General features: G+C 50.3%; 2 protein-coding genes across 4 annotated transcripts; one reads left to right on the forward strand and one right to left on the reverse strand.

Annotated features, from left to right (window-relative positions):
• Window positions 1-766: 766 nt before the first annotated feature.
• Window positions 767-13,632, reverse strand: cert1a (ceramide transporter 1a). Of its 3 annotated transcripts, none has more exons than XM_067231201.1 (18): window positions 13,036-13,632; window positions 12,519-12,653; window positions 10,225-10,341; window positions 7,004-7,111; window positions 6,626-6,761; window positions 6,267-6,353; window positions 6,001-6,158; window positions 4,253-4,345; window positions 4,010-4,096; window positions 3,761-3,847; window positions 3,276-3,353; window positions 2,781-2,876; window positions 2,481-2,613; window positions 2,299-2,369; window positions 2,058-2,186; window positions 1,842-1,971; window positions 1,277-1,414; window positions 767-1,102 (listed from the first exon to the last, which is right to left on the reverse strand). In XM_067231201.1, exons 1-17 carry the CDS (start codon window positions 13,129-13,131, stop codon window positions 1,287-1,289), a joined length of 1,869 nt encoding a protein of 622 aa, XP_067087302.1. In that variant the 5' UTR covers window positions 13,132-13,632; the 3' UTR covers window positions 767-1,102; window positions 1,277-1,286. The 3 variants fall into 3 exon arrangements, with proteins under 3 accessions (XP_067087302.1, XP_067087301.1, XP_067087303.1); XM_067231200.1 differs by having other exon boundaries at window positions 6,626-6,764; XM_067231202.1 differs by lacking the exon at window positions 3,276-3,353 and having other exon boundaries at window positions 6,626-6,764.
• A 284-nt stretch (window positions 13,633-13,916) lies between these two features.
• polk (polymerase (DNA directed) kappa) lies at window positions 13,917-21,053 on the forward strand. The gene is made up of 15 exons (XM_067231242.1): window positions 13,917-14,027; window positions 14,355-14,494; window positions 14,733-14,852; window positions 15,110-15,262; window positions 15,508-15,639; window positions 15,743-15,896; window positions 16,236-16,424; window positions 16,513-16,637; window positions 16,776-16,942; window positions 17,067-17,099; window positions 17,210-17,306; window positions 18,219-18,390; window positions 18,511-19,611; window positions 20,235-20,283; window positions 20,367-21,053. Exons 2-15 carry the CDS (start codon window positions 14,363-14,365, stop codon window positions 20,446-20,448), a joined length of 2,706 nt encoding a protein of 901 aa, XP_067087343.1. The 5' UTR covers window positions 13,917-14,027; window positions 14,355-14,362; the 3' UTR covers window positions 20,449-21,053.
• The last annotated feature ends 171 nt before the right edge of the window (window positions 21,054-21,224 follow it).

Here is a 21,224-nt window from a genome sequence, read left to right on the forward strand (position 1 = left end):
TCCCTGTCCGCTGTCAAGGCATCAGCTGGGAAGATTGAACAAGGGGAGGGGTTTACAAACTGGGTGTGTCGGCATGTGAAATGTCATCTGGTTGAAGATGGACAAGAAATACATTTCAGTGACGCCCTCCCCCAACATACCAAAACACTCCTAGTCAGTGAATGAAAACAGATTCACGCCATATTTTTTAAACTGTGGTTGGTACCGCAGGCTGGAGATCATTGTCACCTGGACTGTTGTTTAAGAACGGAAGGTACAGAAAGGGACAAGGAAATATTGATAGCAGCCACCAGCACTCATATCCTAGTGTTTACAACCACTGACGTCTGATAAACTGTATGATGCAGCCATTAACTCTCACTGCTGTCATGTACACTAGCATACTAGGAAAATAGATGCAACAAGTACTAAATGTCCATTACATTTACCTAGGCCTTGTTGTTTTGTAGGTTTCAAGCCCTTAACAGTCCATTTACACGGGTAAACTCCTTAATCTGTACAACACATCACATTGCAAGTGCTCCTTTACAGCGGTTACACTGATGTAGAAATATAGGCTTCAGGCAAAGGAACTAGGCGCAGAACACTTGGGTCTGCCCCTCTCCATCACACTGGCACCTGGGCGTTCATCAGAGAGGTAGAGGAAGGCAAGGACAAAGTAACTCATCACGCTCGCTGGGCAAAGATTAGCAGTGTGACGAGAAGCTGTGATATCAGTGATTCAAAAGCAAGCGAAACCAACAAAACAAAAAAACGGAAAACGAAACAAGTCACGATCAATGTAATTATAAGAAATATACAAAACAATTTACAAAAAAAGCAAAACATTGGTTTCCATCGATTCAAAATTTGCTATAGAAATTCTTGAATTTACATACAAATACATATTAATAACCAGCTGATGACGTTTGTCTATCGCTATGGCTGGGACGGCAACTACAGATGTATTAAAGCCTTGGACCAGACTTTATCTATACGATTTGGACATCCGGAACATTCTGGACGGTGGAACTATGGGAAATGCAGTTCGAGAAGACATTCCACATCAACAGTTGAATGGTTGATGGGAAATGTAGTCTCCCCAGGATAATCCTCCCAATACCTGGAAGAACAGACAGGCAAGATCAACCAAACAGGAGATGAATCCTTCAAAACACGTGACGTAACAGAAGGACACCATTTCCACACAAAGCTGTAGATGGGGTGTTGGTTGCCAGGTTTGTCAGAGACTATCAAGGAGGGTTGTAATGAGGCCCAGGGTTGCCAAGGTAGTTACCCGTGCTGATTTAGAAGAGGATGGGCTTGCCAGCGGTCTTCTCCTGGACATAGGAGGTGAAGCGCTTCAGGAACTTGGGGTACTCCCTCTTGGCCACCGCCCGCAGGACGGACGCTGGGGCCCACCCACCTGGGTTAACTGGAGGAGGAGAAGGGATCACATGACCTGATGCGCCCCAGCACTGACCCTCATGTCAAACTGACACTCACCAACCCCTAACCCAGTGGTTCTCAATCCTGGTCCTTATGCCCCCTTGGCCTGCATATTTTAGATATTTCCCTGCTCCAACACACCTGATTCAAACAAATGGGTAATTATCAAGCTCAACAGAAGCCTGATAACGGACCCATTCCTTTGAATCAGGTGTGTTGGAGCAGGGAAACGTGGAAAACATGCAGGGCAGTGGGGCCCTAACCCCTCTTTCACTTAACACTTCTGATCATGAAACCACAGGACTACACTTAAATCTGTACATCTGATTAAACATAGAACAAGACAAGTCATTGATGTATGAAATGTAATGGGTTTGGGTGTAAAACATGACTTAATCCAGAGCCAGACTCACCGTTGGCTACGTAGGTGATCTTACACAGGACGTTGTCTCGGCTGATCTCTTTGTCGCCCTCTGGTGGGCTAACGAGGGTCTGGCAGATCATGGCCACGTTGATTTTGGCACGGACACACCGGTTGGTGGGCTGGAGGGAGGAAGATGAGGGAGCCAATCAGAGCACTGAAGTGGTCTCCTGATCTAAATGTACTAACATCTCTCATGTCCACTTACGGGGGCGTTGTCGTGATCAACAGAGAAGTTGCAGACTAGCCACGTGTCAGGGTCGTTCTCATTGGTCGCCAGGATCTTCCTCATAGCTGATAGGTAGAGGACATCTCTCTGGGAGGCGGGCCATACTCTCTGAAACACACCCTTTGGCCGTCAGTCCAGGTACTGAGGAGACAGCCTCCAAAGTCTGACGCCCGTACGCGAGCCCCGCCCGGAGAACCAGGGTGACCTGGCGTCTGCTCACCTTGTGCGTCTGGTAGACGATCACGGCGTTGTCCGACAGTGTCTCCACCACGTTGAAGTTCTCAATGGTCGCTGGGCAAGGAGCAGAGCGTGTGAGATACAGACCGACGACACGTTTTACACTCTAAAACATGGCGGATAAGAAGAGAACGTCACAACGACGACGATGATGAAGGGACTCACTCTCCCAGTCGTTGCGCACGGCCGTGTCCCAGAAGTAGTGGCACACCTCATGGCCCGTCACGCCCTTGACGGCGTGGGTGGCCTTGAGAGGATCCAGGACGATCCCGTTCTCCTCCACCTCCCTCCTGTACACCTGACACACACACAGTCAACAGCAGGGCCTGGTTTACCATAAACACCACAACCCAGTCACACCCTGTACTAGGTGTGTCTCTACAGGAGCGAGACAAGGACAAGCCCAACACCCAACATAGCCGCCGGTGTTGGGGAGGCTAGTTCTACCAGATGACCCCCCCTCACCTTCATCTCTCCCTCCTCCACCACCAGCTGCCAGTTGGCATCTCCACCCATGTCCTGCAGGGAGTAGGTCATGTGGTTCTGCACCATCTCCTCCACCTGGGACACACAGACACGTACGTTCAGAAATGACCGACATTGAACGGCACGTCCGGGGAGATGCTACAGTTGGACTACGTCATGGAAACGTCAGACAGACAGAGAGTGAGAGCGTGTCAGCAAGGGTAGAGGGAACAGGTCAAAGTTCATTCTGCCTGGGTCCATGCCTACTCGTGCAGTGAGGGGACAAAACGGCGATGGACCGACAGGGAAAGAAGGCGAGGGACGGACGGCGAGAGAACGACAGGAGTTTAGTCATGCGACGTCAGTTCGATCCAGCAACAGGAAAGAATCTCGACAAGCCACTCTTGAGAGCATTCTGCTGGTTAGAACAGTGTGTTGAGGTGCAGTGTGCATTCCGGTGAGGCAGGTGGCGCTCTCTGCTAACGCATACAGTACCTGCGTGCTGAATCTGTGAACATCGTCTGAAGCACTGACTAGCTCGACGGAGGACAGGGAGGAACAACGGCTATGGGGCTAGGGGGGCGGCAGAAAGAGACGGAGGGAGAAGAGAGAGAGAAGAAGAGAGATGGAGGATTTGAGCAAGTGGGAGAATAAGCACATGAGAGAACGGTTCAAGGACAGAGAAAATGGCTGCCGTCACCTCCCAATTACACCTGAATCTCCAAGAAATGAGCAAAACCAACAACAACTAGCCACCAGTAAACCCAGCCATCCACCAGAGAGGGATAGAGGAGGAGCAGGAGGAGACAGTGGATGTGGAGGCCCTAGTAGACCTGTTCCGGCAGGCTGATGACCCTCCAGGGGCCAGAGAGAGGATGGATTGTCAAAGACACACCATATCTCTGTTATTCTTTTGCATTCTGACTACCACAGGATTCTTAAGAGCTAAAGGTGAGTTGTGTGTGTGTGTGGTTCGTTACCCCGGTGGAGAATCTGTGATTAGCGATGGCAGAGTACGCGTCTACTGGTGGCGCCGGGGTCAGACGAGGTAACCGGACCTTCTCCGACTGGGGAACAAAGAAAGAAAAGGAAAAAAGGGGGATTAGTAATATGGAGAGACAGAGATGGAGAAAGAGAGACAAGGAAAAACAAACAGCACTTCTTCACGTGGTTGGGGTTAAAGGTCAAGGGTTGCGACTCGAGTTCTCTGGAGGGGAACCTTCCCATACCTCTTCCTCTATCTTGTCCTGTCTGTCCAGGGCGGCTTCCACGGCGTCAAAGAACTCGTCCTCGTTGATCAGGCTGTTGGGACCCTCCTGGACAAACACGGCAGCACGTACGTCATCAACACAGGAAGCAGCAATAGCACCGTCACTGAGGCTAGACTTCAACAGTGGTTTTAAGGACTCGACAATCTCTATCATGTTCCCCATCTCTATTTCCCATAATCCCTCCGGCATCGTGGCGTGTACCTCGTAGTCGGGTCCTCCGTAGTGGGACTTGATCTTCAGGTCGCTCATGGCGTTCTTGTAGGCGTCCTCCACCCTCCTCCTCTTCTCCAGCTCCTGGACACAGACAGCATTCACCCAGGTGAGACGACACGAGACATATGGCTGCCCTTCCCCGTGGACCCAGATACGAGGAGACCCCCCCCCCCCCCGCTCCCATGAGTGGTTCACAAGAAGGGCGGGAAAGGGAAATAGAAGCCTCCAGGATAATCGTGACCCTCATCAGGAAGTCTGGCTCCCTAACCCAAAAACTGTGTGTGAGAGTACCTTATCTCAGGATATCAGCACCCTGTGACCTACAGGTCTGCACTAGTGTGTGTAAACATACCCTCCTCTCTTCCTCTCCCCCAGCCGCCCTTAGAAAAGAAAAGGAAAACCTGCCGCTCAAACAGGTTTGACCTCCCATTCAACTCCCCTTGGAAGTCCCACGCTTAACTGGTGACAGTGAAGACAAGTGAACCAGGGCAGCGGCAGACCTCCACCTGTGTGGAGCGCTCTCCACATCCAAACATGGCCGTGCCAAAAGATTGTGTCCCATGCTTCTGACTAGAAGGTTCCACAAAGCACCTGTTGCGTTTCAATCCTTCTCCGCCCACAGGGACGACGGCCTTGCCCAACCGTTCTCCTCAAGATCCAGAAAATCAACATCCGGCACCGGCACGGTCATGCACAACACAGCCCTTAAGACAAACCGCAAACAAGCCCCAGCACGAAACCTCACACCTGAACAGGTGTGTCTCGTTTTCAGCTACCCTACAGAGGAAAGAGAGGCCCGGGGTTTGGTTCGGTCCGTGGAACCGTTCCGAATGCGAGGCAGGGGCCAGGTGCCGTGGAGACCTACTGTGTAGAAGAGACTGCCGGTCTGGAGGGGAACCCATCTCTGGCTGTTGAACGTCTGGGGAACGGTCCTCCAGTGTTGGTGGGAAGACTTCCAGAAGGACAGGCGGTACCACGACGAACGCGAGCTCATCTTCCCTTCAATTCCAGGCATGGGGAGAGTGTGTGTGTGTGGGGGGTACGCGGATGGTACACTTCAGACCCACACACCCACACAACTGTCTAGCCACGGACAAGGTTTCTCGGTTGATAGTCTGAAGCTGACTGGAGCTGTTCTCGGCTTTGGAGTTGTGGCTGAGCTGGGCGGGATGGAAGAACCGGTTGGGCCAGTCTGCAGCTGGGCCAGGTTGGAGGAAGGGGAGCCTAGTCAATACGCTACACTGCCGCGACACAAAGGACAGCAAATACCAACGCGCACGCACACACCCGTGTCTCAGCCAAGAAGTGCGTCTTAGGCTGCATGTCATGTCACACAAGCACACTCAAGTGACAGGGACAGGGCTACTGTCTGGTGTGGAGAGGTTGACAGCAGAGACTGTGGTGACAACAGGCTGTGGAAGGTTTGCGGTACCTTTTGCCTTCTCGGGGCTCTTTTGAGAACCGTAGCCCCCCCGGGGTATCTGGACCCCCCCCCCCCCTTCCCCCCTCTCCATGAGAAACCAAAGGAGGCGAGTCATTTCCCCTGTGAGTCTCGCACTTCTGACCTAGAACAGTTTCCGTTTCATAGAAAGTTTGATGACACTCATATCACTCACGTTTCATAACATCGTAACATAATAATAATCAAACCAAATGAAATTCAAAAAAAAATAATTATATTGATTTCTTTTACATTAATTCTGCTCATGATGACTGTGTGTGTGTGTGTCTGCTACCTTGTCTATTCTTTTCTGCCAGCTGTCCTCTCGTTTCATCATCAGCTCAATGCAGTGTGACAGCGTGGACAGGATCCCGGCGGTGGTGGCCTTAAAGGTAATGGCCTCACCCTTAAAGTCTATACCGTTGATCCCTTTAGGGCTGGCTGGGGGGAAGACTGCAGGAGGGGGAGGGGGATAGACAGGGTAAATAATGATTGTAAAAACACGTCTTCAATTAGAAACCAGCAGGTCAGGTGTGTTCAGGTGAACGTGGAGTTCCTCACGTTTCTCTTTGCTGCCGTTGTTGTTATGGAGACAGTCGCCGTTGGGGCGCGTGGTCGAGGGGAAGTCGTCCTCGTCCTCCTCCACCACTGCGAACGACAGGGTCGCTTTTACACACGGGCTCCATTTCAGAGCTCTGACCTCTATTCGTACAGCAGGGACATTAGCCATGAATTGGCACGGGCATTAGGCATGTATTGAATTTGTTTTGACCTTTGCAGACCGCGTGCTACGAACGGCCAGTCGTGTTTATCTCGTCTGCCGAAATTACCAGGCAGGTGAGAGCCTTCTCTCTTTCTCCCGCTCCCTCTCTCCTGTCTCTCCCTCCCCTCCTCCCACTGTGTCGGACGGCGAGCGCTACCTCGGTCTCTCTGGAACTCGTCCTTGGAGACTCCGTCAGCGCAGGAGTCAAAGTACTTCTGAAGCGTGTCCACCTGTCGGCACAGAATGTCCCGGAACGTCTCCATCTCTGCCAGCTTCTCCTTCAGACTGTGGCCCTTCTGATCCCAAGAGGGGGGGGAGGGAGGGAGAGAAGAGGGAGGGAGAGAAGAGAGAGAAAGAGAGAGGAGGGAGGGATTATCGTGGAGAGTAACATCCAGAGAGGGTAAACGGACAGAAAAAGAGACACACAGAGATGCATTGTTATTTAATGGTGCCCCCCTCGTTGAGGCCCAGGGTGGTTTACTCCACCCCAAACGGGGACTTTGTCCGGGGGGAGGACTCAGGAGGAGCAGCCTACCTTGAAGGAGGAGGTGGAGGTGGCAGAGAAGCCACTGGCCGCCGAGGTGAGAGACTGCATGGAGCCATGACGTCTTAGACTGGTCTCAGAACCATACCCAGACTCAGCCTGCAGACAGGGAGGGAGGGAGGGCGAGAGGGATGGAGAGTGAGAAAAGAAAGGGTTGGTGGGAGGGGAGACAGAGGAGAAAACACATTAACCATCTGCAGAGCACTGAGAAATCCATCAACACGCTGGGCGGGGGAGGAGGAGGAGAGGCGTGAGAGCGTTACTTCCAGCAGAGCATGCGGACAACCAGCTCGGAACCACACCGAGGTCCAGCTCTCTCCACCAACACTGGGGACATGAGGAACCCTGGGAAGGCTTTGGCCGTGGTGACCAGCCGCCCTGTGTCCTTCATATGTGGACAGAGAACTGAAGATGCTGCTGGCTTGTCAGCTGACCCGCTGAGATAACAAGCAAGCCTAACGCTCTGATGAAACCGTCAGCGCTCAGCAGTGAACCAGTCAGTTGGTATGCACACATGGAGGTTGCCAACGCCTCAGCGGTCACAACCTGAGCACCCGGAAACATTCCTCAGATGGAATTGAATCGCTCAGGAAGGTTTGCAACATTAGATATTTAAAAGACCTTTGGACACAGCATGAGATGACATTTCTCTCCCTCTCCCTCTCCCTCTCCCTCTCCCTCTCCCTCTCCCTCTCCCTCTCCCTCTCCCTCTCCCTCTCCCTCTCCCTCTCCCTCTCCCTCTCTCTCTCTCTCTCTCTCTCTCTCTCTCTCTCTCTCTCTCTCTCTCTCTCTCTCTCTCACACTTCTCATGACTAGAAGTAGGAAACTTGAGCTCGCTCGAGACTTGACAGTCCTATTCTCTATACCTAAATGTCTGCTTTACTCTTTACGATGTCTGGCTATCAGGTTCCAGCCACAGTACCGGATCTGTTGTTCCCCCAATGAACACAAGACACAGTGTAGAGCATGCTCTCCCTCGCTCGCCAACACACACGGATCAGCGTCTGACAGTGATGGACGATAAGGAGTGGCATGCAGCAGGCTGAAGCTAACGCTAAACGGCTACGCTGCTATATAAATGACATGGGCCGGGACACACGGAAAAGAGCTAGCCTAGCGTCCGAGCAGCTCCCTTGCTAACGAGCCAGCATGCCAACACAGAAGTCATGCATTCTAATGGACTGGTCCCGAGATGTGAGAGATAGCAGAGCGCTAACATGCTAGGAGCCCCCACCATTCGGCCACTCCAGCAGCCAAAGCAGAAGAGGGCAGAGCTGCAGTCCTGCCGCCCGGCCGCCCCCCACATAGCCCCTCCAGTCCCAGAAAGCCGCGCTGGGTGCCCACGGAGACGCAAAGATGGAGGGAAGGAAGCACGGGAGAGGAAAATTCCCTCAGGCTCGGCTCACCTCATGGAGCCAAATGAAAGATGGAGGGATGCAATAGGAACAATAGAAGAGGTGGAAAGATGGGGTGTGGAAAATTATTCAAAAGGGCTTTAGTCCTGAAGAGCTGGAGGAGAGGCAGGATCTGTGGTCTTAAACGGGAGAGACAGGAACAGAGAGTGAGGGGAGAGAGAGAGATAGAGAGAGAGGAGGGAGGGGGAGAGACAGGAACAGAGAGTGAGGAGAGAGAGGTAGAGCGAGAGAGAAGACAGCAGCGAGGAAGGGAGAGCAGAGAGAAGGTGATCAACACACAGAGACTCAGCGCTGCAGCTTCAACCTCGCACATGTATGCACACACACCTTCAGCCGAAACACAGACACGAAACCTTTTCATCACGCTGTCTGCATCGCCGAACAGCATCCAACCCAGCGAGAGAGATGGAGAGAATAAGAGAGAGAGGAGCAGCCTAGCAGTGGGTGGTGTGTGGGGGCGCGTGTGAAAGGCTAATTAAGTTCGCAGGGTGGGATGGATGGAGAGAAAGAGCTGCATCTGTCCATTGTCTTGTCTCTCCCATTTCTTACTCTCCCTTCTTTCTTCCTCCTCTCAATCTGTATCTGTGTATCAGCTCTGATGTGGCTTGTGAGGCTCTAGGTGGGTCGATGCTGCTTTGAGGCTGTGCCCGCCATTTGTCTCAGAGGAGGCGAGGGCAGGGACGCCAGTTGGGTGTCTCCCATCTTTCCCACAATGCTCCTGTGTTTCTGTCAATGTTTGTTAGTCCTGTTGGTTAAAAAGCACTGCTAGTTTCGGTGCAAATCGGCTGGTGTGTGTGTGTCTGTGCCTTGTACCTCTTGATGTTTGGATTTGTGTCGGGTGGCTGACTACAACACATGCATTATTCATCAAGAGAGGCATTTGAGAGCAGTAAAATACCCCAGCCCACACACACAGCTGAAGTGGTTTACTCCTTAACAGCTGAACAAAACTGCATTATAGCTGGCTACGTAAATACTGTGGCCTTTGTTTTGCAGTTCAGATTCAGATCCGGACTCAAGTCCAGATTCCACTTACAATTCCAGCGCTTAGAAAAACGCAAAAACCCCACGTGGCCTAAAACAGTATTAATGACAATCCTCCCTCTCGAAGTTCAACAGTGACTTAAATCAGTATGATAAACCCCATTAATCAGTGACCAAAACCATATGCAATCAAGATTATCTGGAAAGAACAACAACAATGGCATAACTGTCCAGCAGGTGGCAGTAAAGATATCTAGGAGATGAGTTACTGGAGGTCACAAAATCCAGTCAATTTAGTGCAAGCTCGGACACACCACTGATAATGCCATGTAATCCGTCCCACCCACGTAGGAATGATTCACTTCCGGCAACAACCTCCCGTCCCCTCAACAACCTCCCGTCCCCTCAACAACCTCCCGTCCCCTCAACACCTTGCACCGTCCCCCGGAATCCCACAACACCACAAGCATAAGCTGACACGCCCCACACAAAAGCTAGCAACCGGTGCCCCCCATCTTCTGGGTGTCTGAGGAGAGTGATCCCTGAGCTCTCTCCCCAGAGATTCCCAGCATTCCTGGGGGGGCACGGAGGGGGGTGGGGGGTTGAGACCCTGTCACATTCCACAGTCCCCTCCCCCGGTTCCAGCCTCTGCTTATAACGTGATAACCCTCCCCCCAACAAACACAGACACACACACCTCGCTGACAAACATCATCATCACCCTGATCCCGCTAGCAGTGATGCAGTTCAGCTGCTGGGGTTAGTTCTCTCACGTGCTGAACAGTAGACATACAGACAGACATACAGACAGACCTTGTGCAGCTCGATGGACTCGATCCACTGGTCCCGGTGGGCGGGGTCCTCTGCTCTCAAGTACCACACGCTGTCGTTGACGCTGATGTCGAAGCGACACTCATCAAACTCGTGGGGCTGAGGGAGGGTGGAGAGAGAAACAGACTCATTAATGACGCAAGCATGCAGTTGCGAGGGAGCAACGGGGGTGGTCTGTAAGCAAGACTGTCCGCAGGTTTACAAGAGCCATGGAAACAGACAGACGAGGCTTCTGTCTTCTCCCAGATCCTGATTGGATGAATGGGGAACGGGGAAACAGACACACATGGACTCCATCAGTCCCTACGCGATGTGACTCACTGACGAGGCTTTTTAATTAGAAACTCATGTGTAATGTCTCCTGCCTAACCCTCTGGCAAACCTCATAGGTCTGTGTACAACCCACCAATCCCCCCCCTCTCTACATTCCTCTCTGAGCCAGGGTCATCTTAAACACCCCCCCACCCCTGCCCACTCCATACCCCGCCACGCCTGTGACCCTTGTCGGAATCTGAACACGTGCGTGCACGGAATTCCAAAGCTTCCTCTGGGGATTGGAATTTAATCTGAGTACAGTGGGGCTGCACTCCTGAACTGAGACTACAGTAGTGCACGGGCGGTCACATGGGTCTGGCCTATCGCTTTCTTAGGCAACCGGCCCCGGCGCTTTCCGACCGACGCAACGACTGACATTCTTGTTCTCGTACCGCAGCGACATATGAGCCGGGTCATGATGTCAGTGGCGTTCCCTTCCAGTACCAGCCACCAGTAGCGATTTAACCTGTACTAGCATGCAACACTGACAAGTATGTATCCCTGATTTGAGATACACAAACTTCTGCGGTGTAGGACCATATCGGTCTTCACACAAAGCCCTGCTCTGCACTCAACAACCCTTATCTGCAGCTCCAGCAGGTGTAGAGAGCGCGACCTGCCCCTGTGAAAACAGTCCGGAAGTTTAACCACACAAACTGCCAACCTTGTGGTTGCGGTGTCACACAGCAGTATCTTGGGAGGATTTCTACATGGCACGAAACCAAAGGTGAGGCAGCCTCGGCCTACGTCTGCTACAGATACACAGGGTCAGTAAAGACCCGAGATCAGATAACCTGATCCATTTATTTAGGTTGGTCTAAGAAAAAAAATGAAGCCGTTATTTATGTGACAAATGTGTTTTTGTCAGCAAAGTGGAGGGCAAGAGCAACAAATGTGGTTGTCTCTCTCTCCCCCCCTCTCTCTCCCTCTCTCTCTCTCTCTCTCTCTCGTTGTCCTGAATTGACTGGAAAGAACAGCATGGTACTGAGCCATGAGCCCGAGGCAGGAACAGTCAGACAAACGCACTTCCTGAACGTGTGCGAGGCCGTGCGAGAGGACGAGGCTGTTGTTGCTCTGAGGCTCGCGGGGGTCTGGAACGAGGGGAAGCTCTGTCTCTGTGCATTCCTCCTATCTCCGAGGAGTCTGTCAACAGGCCTCACCCTGGGACGTCTGGGCCTGCGGGTGGACGGGAGGCTCCTTCCGTCAGATGTGCTGATTATTAGTGTGAGGGAATTTGCAATCGAGGGGTTTGTTCTCAACGCAACCTGCGACACCGTTCTTCCCAATGTCCTTTGCACAAAACAGGAACCATGATGTTCTCTCATGAACACAAAGCACCTTTCACTTCAGGAAACTTACTGTAACAGCCCATATAGGCATTTTTAAACTGATTTAAGACTTTTAATCCTATTGCAGTAATACAGTGATGTAGTACATTGTTTGGCTTGGCCTTAGTACTCCATTGAGATATTTTCTAAAAGAGAATATTTAACTAGGGTGTGGGATTTCAGCTTCTTTGATTGACAGGAGGCGAGTCTCATGAAACCAGTGTCAAATGTCCAGGTACAAAGAAAGAGAATACAAAAGCTAATCGTAAGCTGCTAATATAAGTTTATGTTACAGAGACAAGACTGGAGTGTTTTGTTACCTTGTACATTACTATCGCTATCTGAAGTTTCACTGTTAAGTGTAGTCCTTGAAATGCTGGAACTTTCCCTGATAAAAACACAGTCCTACCAGCCTCCTTACTAGTTAATATTTACCTCTTTGGGTCTAAGAAAAAAGGTACTTGGAGGAATGACACATTCCTGCTCGAACTTGGATGGAAGAACACCGAGGCATTGTCTGAGCTGAGTGAGAAACAACTGAGATACTGTAATGCGATCTCTGAATTTCACAAACTCTTTCACCTGTGTCACAAGGTTGCGGGCAATTGGTCAGAAACATATCACTATACTTACTGAAATCATAGCCTTGCTCAGGCACAGGGCACCTCGACAGCCATATTCTCTCTCGTCCTCAGATTTATAGTAACTCAAGGTGTTGTTCTTCAATACCACCCACCGGTCCTGCCATCCATGAATGTAGTTGGTCCACTGTCAACACAAACATGACAAAAACAGAAGGGCAGGCAGTCAGCATACAACTCCAAAGGGCAATATTAGGACATGACTGAGATTATGACTTGGCTCTTATCTATCACTGTGGTATGATAACGTGGACAAAAATGCTTTGGTTGGTTAATCTCGTTGTACTGAAGAAAATGGGTGGGTTTCTGATAAATGTTCTAAGCACAAAATATTGAATCTCAGTATAAATCATCATGACTCATTTTCTAAAAGTCTCTGATATTGGTGCAGTTTAACCTGCAGTAAATACAGTTTTGTATGTTCAAATATAAATGGTTACCAATGTCTGCCAAACACAGTCCAACACTAAACGTACAGTAGGCAACTATGAATAATGTGCTTGACTAACCTTGCTTAGGACACCACCGAGCTCAATAACAGGCTGTCCAGATTCCGGATCCACATCCTCGTCGGACCCTGAGGAGTTCGAACTCTTCTCCGACATTTTGCTAGCGATTAGCAATAATTTATAATAAAAACAATCGGTCAATCGTCACCCAGCTTGCCTAGCTACTTGCACTAGCTAAACGCAGAATCAGGTAGCGTGAAGCTACCAGTATCTATATTGCAAAACTAGAGACAGTCATGGAAGTAGGTAGAAGTTCCCTAGCCAGCAAGCTGTGGTGATCAAGCTTAATTTAGCAAACACAATTTTACCACAACAACATGAGCTGTGTTAGCAAGCTGGCTAGGCTAACTATCTGGATCTCTTGGTTTGCAGCCTCTAGTAACGACGTGCGTCGCATTAGCTAACCTAGCTAGAGCTAACGTCAAAAGTGATACCGACGAGCAGAGTTACGTTAACAACCCCGTGATAACAAAGATGATGCACTTCCGTAAATAAACTGCATATCCTCAGATCATCGGTATGTTTCGAAATTCTTCCAGACGGATACGATGGAAAAGCTCTCCAAGCAAGCCGAATAACTGTACTACATACTAGTACGGTGTAGTGCACTGTGAAGTCTCAGGAGGGGGACGACCCGAACCACTGCCTAATCCGTTGGTGGGTGTCATAGCTAACGGATTTGCAGCAACTGCGCTAAAAACAGCTGATCTGTAAATCACGCCCATCTCGAACTGTGTCGATGTTTTTGTACTTTATTAAAATGTACATGTGCATGTTTAATAACATCTAAATCTTACGCCCATCATCTCATATTATCAACGTAGTTAGCGTTGTAAATGTGTATTGGTGTGGAGGGATGTTTTCTGTATCTGCTCTATACTTACGCTGGAGACTACTTCCTCAAACAATTCCTCCTCTAAACGACTCAGATAAATTGAAAACTGAAGTCGGCGCCAACAAGTAAACTGAACAATTATGTTGTAATACCAAAGGTAAGACAGCGACAACAATGCCATTATTTAATAGTGTTTAGAAAGCTAAGACGTCTAGTAAACCAACTGGTTTATATTAGAGGTCTACACCATTAAACATTATTTGCTTTTAGCCGGGCTTGTTTAGTATTGTGCTAGCTAAAGCTAACTGCGTGAACTTAACCACAGTGACTTTATCAAGTTTGAACACATATTTCCAGACAGTGCTTGGCAATGCAGACTTCCACTAGCTTCAAGCTCTCAACATGTATATGTACCTGTCTGTGACTTCTGCAGTACAATACATTTATTTTGCTCAATGATTCATAATTCACCTGTGGTCTTTAGTTTCAAGGATGGAGACTGGCAGGACTCCCTCCACCAACGGAGAGGGCTTCCTCTCCAGAATGGCCCTCAATGACAACAAGGCCGGGATGGAGGGCCTTGACAGAGATAAGATCAACAAAATCATCATGGAGTCTTCAAAGGTAACTAGAGAGGGAACATCGATATGTCAATGTATGGTAGGAGGGTATTCAGCCATAGTACATAGGAATCCATATAAAAATACACACTCACATTAACAAGACACAGCAAAGTATATTGAAATAATTTATAAACACCATGGAGGCCACATTTTTGTATCAAGACTGGACATAAGTTGAAAATTGCCAACAATGGAAGGGTGAATGCGTGCACGTGCTGTTTGTTTCCTGTGATGCACAGGGTTCGAGGTTCTATGAGAATGAAGTGAAGAGAGAGCAGCAGGTGAACCAGCGCGTTGAGAGGATGATGCAGCAGAAAACACAGATCACTGAGCAACAGCTGAGCAAAGCACACACTCAGGTACAATAGCTTTTAGGTACAGTATACAGCCAAGCACAGCTGCACTTACAAGGATCACATACACACACACACACACACGAAATGTACAAATTCATAGAAGTGCATGTCATATTCTTGTTAGTTTGGACCAACAGTAACTGAATCCCCTATCCCCTAACAAGCTGATGTGTGGGCTGTCGTTATGACGGTCTAGAACTCATACACATTACAACCCGTGTCATTTCCTATGCCCCTAAACCTCTTCCTGTTTGCTGCAGCTGGAGAAGATGACCGCGGACCTGGAGAAAGGCCGGGAGCTGAGTCGTGTCATCGTGCACGTGGACATGGACGCTTTCTACGCTGCCGTGGAGATGAGGGACTGCCCAGACCTGAAGGACAAGCCCATGGCCGTGGGCTCCACCAGCATGCTGGTGAGGACCCCGTCCGGTGCTCCAGGGACGACACCAAGCCCGGAAGCTTCTTCCATGTACAGCTGTGTCGGTATCACAGAACCTTTTAGAGGAAGGTCACCACCGGAATGTGATACACTAGTTGTCTATATCATCAATATTATAGAATTTGTGATAATTGTCTTGTTTAGCTATCCCCTGAGCAACTCAATCCAACCTTTTCTTAGTTTATGTATACCAATTATTTTTGGTGTCTTCTCCTTAAGTCTACGTCCAACTACCATGCCAGGAAGTTTGGGGTACGAGCAGCCATGCCTGGTTTTATCGCAAAGAAACTCTGCCCAAACCTGGTCATAGTTCCAACCAACTTTGACAAATACAAAGCAGTGAGCGCTGAGGTAATCCGTCCTCGACTCTCTCTACCTCTCTCAGAAACCAAACACCCGCTCTCTCACACACATAACATACACTGGCTGTTAACTCTCTTTCCCCCTCTGGAAGGTCCGAGAGATCTTTGCGGACTACGATCCTCACTTCCAGTCCGTGAGCCTGGATGAGGCGTACCTGGACATCAGTGACCACCTGGAGCGGAGGAGGAGCTGGTCGGAGGCCCTCCGCAGTCACCGCCTCCACACCATCACCCCGCCCGGAGCAGGTGCAGTCAGTAGCTGTCCATTAGTGGCATAACAAATGCTGCACACCTCCAGATAGGATACAATGATTGATATGCAAATGTGAAGAGAAGAGAGTATTGTGCAGGGTTTAACTGTGTACGCTGGTTCCTTCCTCTCGTGTTCCGCATGGCAGACTAGGGGAAGTAAAGAAGATTAGAACTGTCACTACTTTCTCTTTTGTTTCTTCCTCTTTTCACTGCGTTAAGCATGAGGAGGGCAAAGAATAAAGTTAGATAAAAAGAAAGCTTGGCTTCATTTTCTTAACACTTTTCTGACAATCCCTCCCGCTCCTCCACTGTCTGGACTCTCAATCTCTCCAGGTGAGGGACAGGGTGAGTTCTCAGGGCCGACAGGGGAGGGTCTCTCCCCTGTCCTGTTTGAGGACAGCCCAGGCACCTCCCCCTCCGCCCCCCCAGGCGAGGTGGTGGTGTTTGGGACCTGTGCTGAAGAGGCGGTGAGAGAAATGCGCTTTCGTATCGAACAGAAGACCACACTGACTGCCAGCGCAGGTGAGAGAGAGAGAGAGAGAGAGATACTGACTTTATATTGTCTTATTATGTTGTCATCTGTTTTGGAATATATATTTTTGTGTTCCAGGCATTGGGCCTAACATGATGCTGGCCAAGGTGTGCAGTGACAAAAACAAACCCAATGGTCAATACAGACTGCTTCCTAACAGGCAAACAGTCATGGACTTTGTCAAGGACCTACCGGTCCGCAAGGTACAGTCCAGTTCATCCCACTGACACCTGCACCACACTCCTCTCTCAATGTGGAGTTTACAGGACATAAGTGACTGGAGGTGGATGTGACCAGTGCTGGATACAAAATGTGTTGTGGCTTTTGTCTTGGTGTTCTAGGTATCTGGCATAGGGAAGGTGACTGAGAAGATGCTAGGAGCCCTGGGCATCATCACCTGTGGCCACCTCAACCAGGAGATGGCGCTGGTGTCCCTGTTGTTCTCGGAGACGTCTTGGCACCACTTCCTCCAGATCTCCTTGGGGCTTGGCTCCACACACATCGAAAGGTGCCATTACAGCTATAAAACGGCAGACGACAGCCGGCGATATATGGAGACATCCAATTAACGGTGGTATAAAGGACTACCGGTTGTATTTAATTTATTTGGTCTCTCTCGTTTTTGTTCTCAGGGACGGAGAGAGGAAAAGCATGAGCACAGAGAGGTACTGTGGTGTTCCAGCGTCTCAACGTAAATGATCGCGTCTTCGACATGCATCCTCTCAAGGGCTTCTCTCCCCCTCCCCCCCCCCCCCCCCCCTCCCCTTCCTGGCAGGACGTTTGGGGAGATGAACACAGCCGAGGAGCAGCTGTCTCTGTGCCAGAAGCTCTGCCAAGACCTGGCTGAGGACCTGAAGAAAGAGGCACTGCAAGTAAATAAACAACTTTTTTCAACTGTGATAGAGTACAGAAGGATTAACAACGAGCAATATTGGGAGTCAGGAGGCTGAGCGGTTAGGGAATCGGGCTAGTAATCTGAAGGTTGCTAGTTCGATTCCCGGCCGTGCCAAAATGACGTTGTGTCCTTGGGCACAACGTCCTTGGGCAAGGCACTGCACCCTACTTGCCTTGGGGGAATGTGCCTGTACTTCACTGTAAGTCGCTCTGGATAAGAGCGTCTGCTAAATGACTAAATGTAAATGTCTGTGGCGTATTGGAGTCAAATGCAAATGATTGCCCTTTAGATTTGCATGTCTTTCTGCCACTGTTTTGGTATTCACCATGAACATCCTTCATGGGGTTATTCCCCAGTTCCTGTTTGGTAGATTACTCTCTGTTCAGGCTTGGAGAGAGCAGAGCAGGCATTCATAGAGGCTCCTTATGGGTCGTGACACATCAGAAAACACCCACTTACTCTCCCAGAATCGATCTCCCTCCAACCAGAATCTCGGGTGGTTACCTCAGAGGGCAGGTCTCCTTCCAATCGATAGCGAGACGAGAGGTTCTTGGCAGGGTCGGGCCGGGTCCCGATGTGGTTCCTGATACCCCAGAGGAGACGGAGGATCGTTAAGGAGACGTCGGGGAGTGGCTATCAGCCCTCTGCCATGTCTCCTTCTGAAGATGATCTCATTACCTGGGAAAAGCTGTGTGGGCTTTACTCACCAAGCACCGCTTGTCACGTTAGTCAGTCAGAGGCCATTTCCGCTGTTCCTGACAGTCCTCCGGTCTTACACACAGTGTCCCACTGTCCCTTGTTGGAGCTCATGCACACACTCATTAATTAATTCATAAATGAATTCAGTCATATATTTGTTCACTCACCCCGTGTACCCCTCTGGGCCCAGGGTAAGACGGTGACTCTGAAGCTGAAGAACGTCAACTTTGAGGTGAAGAGCCGAGCGGAGACGCAGCCGTGTGCCTTGGCCACGGCCGAGGAGATCTTTGCCGTCGCCAAGGACCTCCTGAAGACGGAGATCGACAGCGTCAGCCCCCAACCGCTGAGGCTTAGGCTCATGGGTAATCTTCCATTCGGCACTACCCCCGTGTTAATGCCGTGGTTGCAACCCCGTTTTTTACTGCTCATGTTGTATCTGTGGCTGAGTCTACTGTGTAGCTCGACTCATTCTCTGTCTGCAGGTGTTCGAATCTCCGCCTTCGTCAGCTCAGACGACAAGAAGCCCCTGCAGAAGAGCATTGTGGGATTCCTCCAGCAGGGCAGAGCCGACTCCAGTGGCCCCTCCCAAGTTCCTGCCCGAAAAGGGAAAGAAGAGCCCATCTTCAAGTCCCCAGTCCAGTCCCAGACGTCCGGCTGCCCTCCCCTGGTGGAGCACACCCCGGGCCAGAGGGAGGCCACCTGGAGGGCCAGTCGGAGGGGGGTGGAGGAGGGCAGGCCTGAGGGCCAGTCCTTCTTTCAGAGAGCCCACGCCCAACGGCTCCGTCTGCAGGCTGAGAGGGGCGACACACAAGGGGACGGGGACTCCCCCGCCGACGCGACAGGCACAAACCCCCAAACAGCAGACCCATCCTCTAAGAACCAGACCTCCACAGAGCCAGGTCCGGACGCATCGACAGCCTCCGCCTCGGGCCTCTCCTTCGAGGCCCAGGCCTCCACGTCAGCCTGGGGCTCCAGTGAGCCCGAGGCCCAGACGGACAGCCTGACCTGCCCCATCTGCTTCAGGGAGGTGAGGACCACAGACCTGGCTGTCTTTAACAGGCACATAGACCAGTGTCTCAGCGGTGTCTCCGCAGAGCCTAACCACCACCAGCCGGACTCAGAGCCACACTCAAACATGGAGCGAGGCAGAATACTTGGGGAGGAAGAGGCAGCTGAAAGAGAGATGAGAACAACAGAAGAGGATATGGACTCTTCCAGAAGGCCTGACTCGGCAATCCCCAGACTGACAGAGACCTTGACAGGGAAACCCCAGTCATTGGCGATGACATCCCGAATCTCCCAGACAGACCGCCTGGACTCAAACTCTCCGAGAGACAGATGCGTTCTTCCAGTCTCTTCTCCGAGTGTTCCTCGTGCTCCGGAATTGATGACTTCAGAATCACGTGACGTCAGAGGCCCTGCCCTGACCTGCCCGGTATGTCAGGTGACCCAGCACACTGATGACCTCACCATATTCAACCGCCATGTTGACCTCTGCCTGAACCAGGGAATGCTGCATGAGCTTGGGGGACGGGCGTCTGTGGGGAAGCCTCCTTTCTCCGTCACCCACAGCGAGGTCAAAGGTCAGTGTTTGAGAGATTAACCGGGAAATCAAAAATCCCTGCAAGCACTCATTTAGATTTGGTAGAGGTCATAAGATTATTAATATTTCTATTATTGATTATTAGTGTTAATATGGGTCAGACATGCAGTATAAATAAATCGTCCTGCAGACTTCGCAATCATTTCAAAATACATTAGCATACAGAGCTTAAAGCGGGTGGGAAAGCATATTGAGTTATTTGGCCCCTAGAGTAAAGCTGTATACGAGGGAAACGATAGCAGAGGTAGGGTGAGAGGCCTAGTGGCAGTGACGGGCATTGTGGGGGGTTGGGTGGAGGGTGTATTGATTCCCACTTCAATGTAGACATCTCATTTCACCCCTGTGGGGGCCTCCTCGGACCCTGCTCTCCGCAAACGCTAAACCCCTCTTCTTACCCAGTCTCCAATGGAAAAGCTGTCTTCACCAGTCTCCTCTCGACACATTCGCCTGGGAAATTGCAGTCTTTGTATCCTGGGGGTGGTTGCGGACACACACACACATCTCTGTCTGTTCCCCAGGAGTTGTCACTCTTTTCGTGCGAGGCAGGAGACCAGCAATGGAGTTTTCCTTGTTGCTAAATGTCTGTTTGTATCCGTCCTCCAGAGAGAGAACCCCCCCTGCAGAGAACCACACACAGAGGCAAGAGCAAACGGTGAGACTGGTCTGCGTGTCACCGTGTGTGTGCATGTGGGTTAAGATCATATATACCCTAATGAAATGTTTGTTCGCCTCCAGGCGCGGATCATCCCTTCAACCACATGCCAAGAAGGCGAAAGCCCCGGGCCCTCAGAACACGATCGACAGGTTCTTCAGGTGACACCGCGAGGGAGAAGGTCTGGTTCTCCTGGAACGCTTGGGAGAAGCAGACGTCCGTGGAGATGAGGAGGACCAGGAGGGCTGGCTGAGTATCCTCAATATCCTCACGGTCCCAAGCACCCTACCTAGCTGCCGTTGCTGATGAGCTCACGTTTTTATTTGTTAGTGTGCCCCTTGCTCAGGAAATAATGACAATTTTGGGTGTTATTGAGAGAATCTGAAGCCAAATTTACCTCGCATTGATATAACTGAATGTATAGTATTTAATATTTAATAATGAGTGTTGGGTATTCATTTCTGTGAATACGACACAATGAAGACTTTGCCACAGTGTCTGAGGCAACATATTTCGACCATCATAAGAGCCGTGTTGAATATAAAAGTCACTGCAGCACTTTACTGAGCCTGTCTATTGACTGGACTGTGGCTAGAATCAACCAATAATCCTAGAAAGCGTAGGAGGTCCAGCTTACATTAGCAGTAGCATCAGCAGTATTCAGAACAACCGTCATCTTCCATCTTATTTATGCTTGTATGTGTGTGTGTGATTCTATTGTGGTTATACTATGCAAAAAAAACAAATAAATCAATTTGACTTTGACTTGATTGAAATGTAAAAAAATATTGATGTTGTGATCCATGACAAAGGGAGTCAGCAACAAAGTCTCTCATCTTAACGGGACCATATCTAAGAACGGTACACAAAACAGGAAAAACGACGCCTAAAAAACACATGACCCATGCACGACACTGTCACCAAAGGAATGCTCGAAGGGC

Source organism: Osmerus mordax, chromosome 28, assembly GCF_038355195.1.
Source record: "Osmerus mordax isolate fOsmMor3 chromosome 28, fOsmMor3.pri, whole genome shotgun sequence".
In the NCBI taxonomy this organism is placed as follows: Eukaryota; Metazoa; Chordata; class Actinopteri; order Osmeriformes; family Osmeridae; genus Osmerus; species Osmerus mordax.

Excerpts from the sequence above, each read along its gene's own strand:
- polk (XM_067231242.1), top strand. The coding sequence starts at position 14,363 with ATGGAGACTGGCAGGACTCCCTCCACCAACGGAGAGGGCTTCCTCTCC. Across the intron at positions 14,853-15,109 it reads TGAGCAAAGCACACACTCAG|CTGGAGAAGATGACCGCGGA; the intron begins GTACAATAGCTT and ends TGTTTGCTGCAG. Across the intron at positions 17,307-18,218 it reads TGAAGAAAGAGGCACTGCAA|GGTAAGACGGTGACTCTGAA; the intron begins GTAAATAAACAA and ends CTCTGGGCCCAG.
- cert1a (XM_067231200.1), bottom strand. The coding sequence starts at position 13,131 with ATGTCGGAGAAGAGTTCGAACTCCTCAGGGTCCGACGAGGATGTGGAT. Across the intron at positions 6,765-7,003 it reads CCTCCACCTCCTCCTTCAAG|AAGGGCCACAGTCTGAAGGA; the intron begins GTAGGCTGCTCC and ends TCTTGGGATCAG. Across the intron at positions 4,346-6,000 it reads GGCAGAAAAGAATAGACAAG|GAGCTGGAGAAGAGGAGGAG; the intron begins GTAGCAGACACA and ends GTCTGTGTCCAG.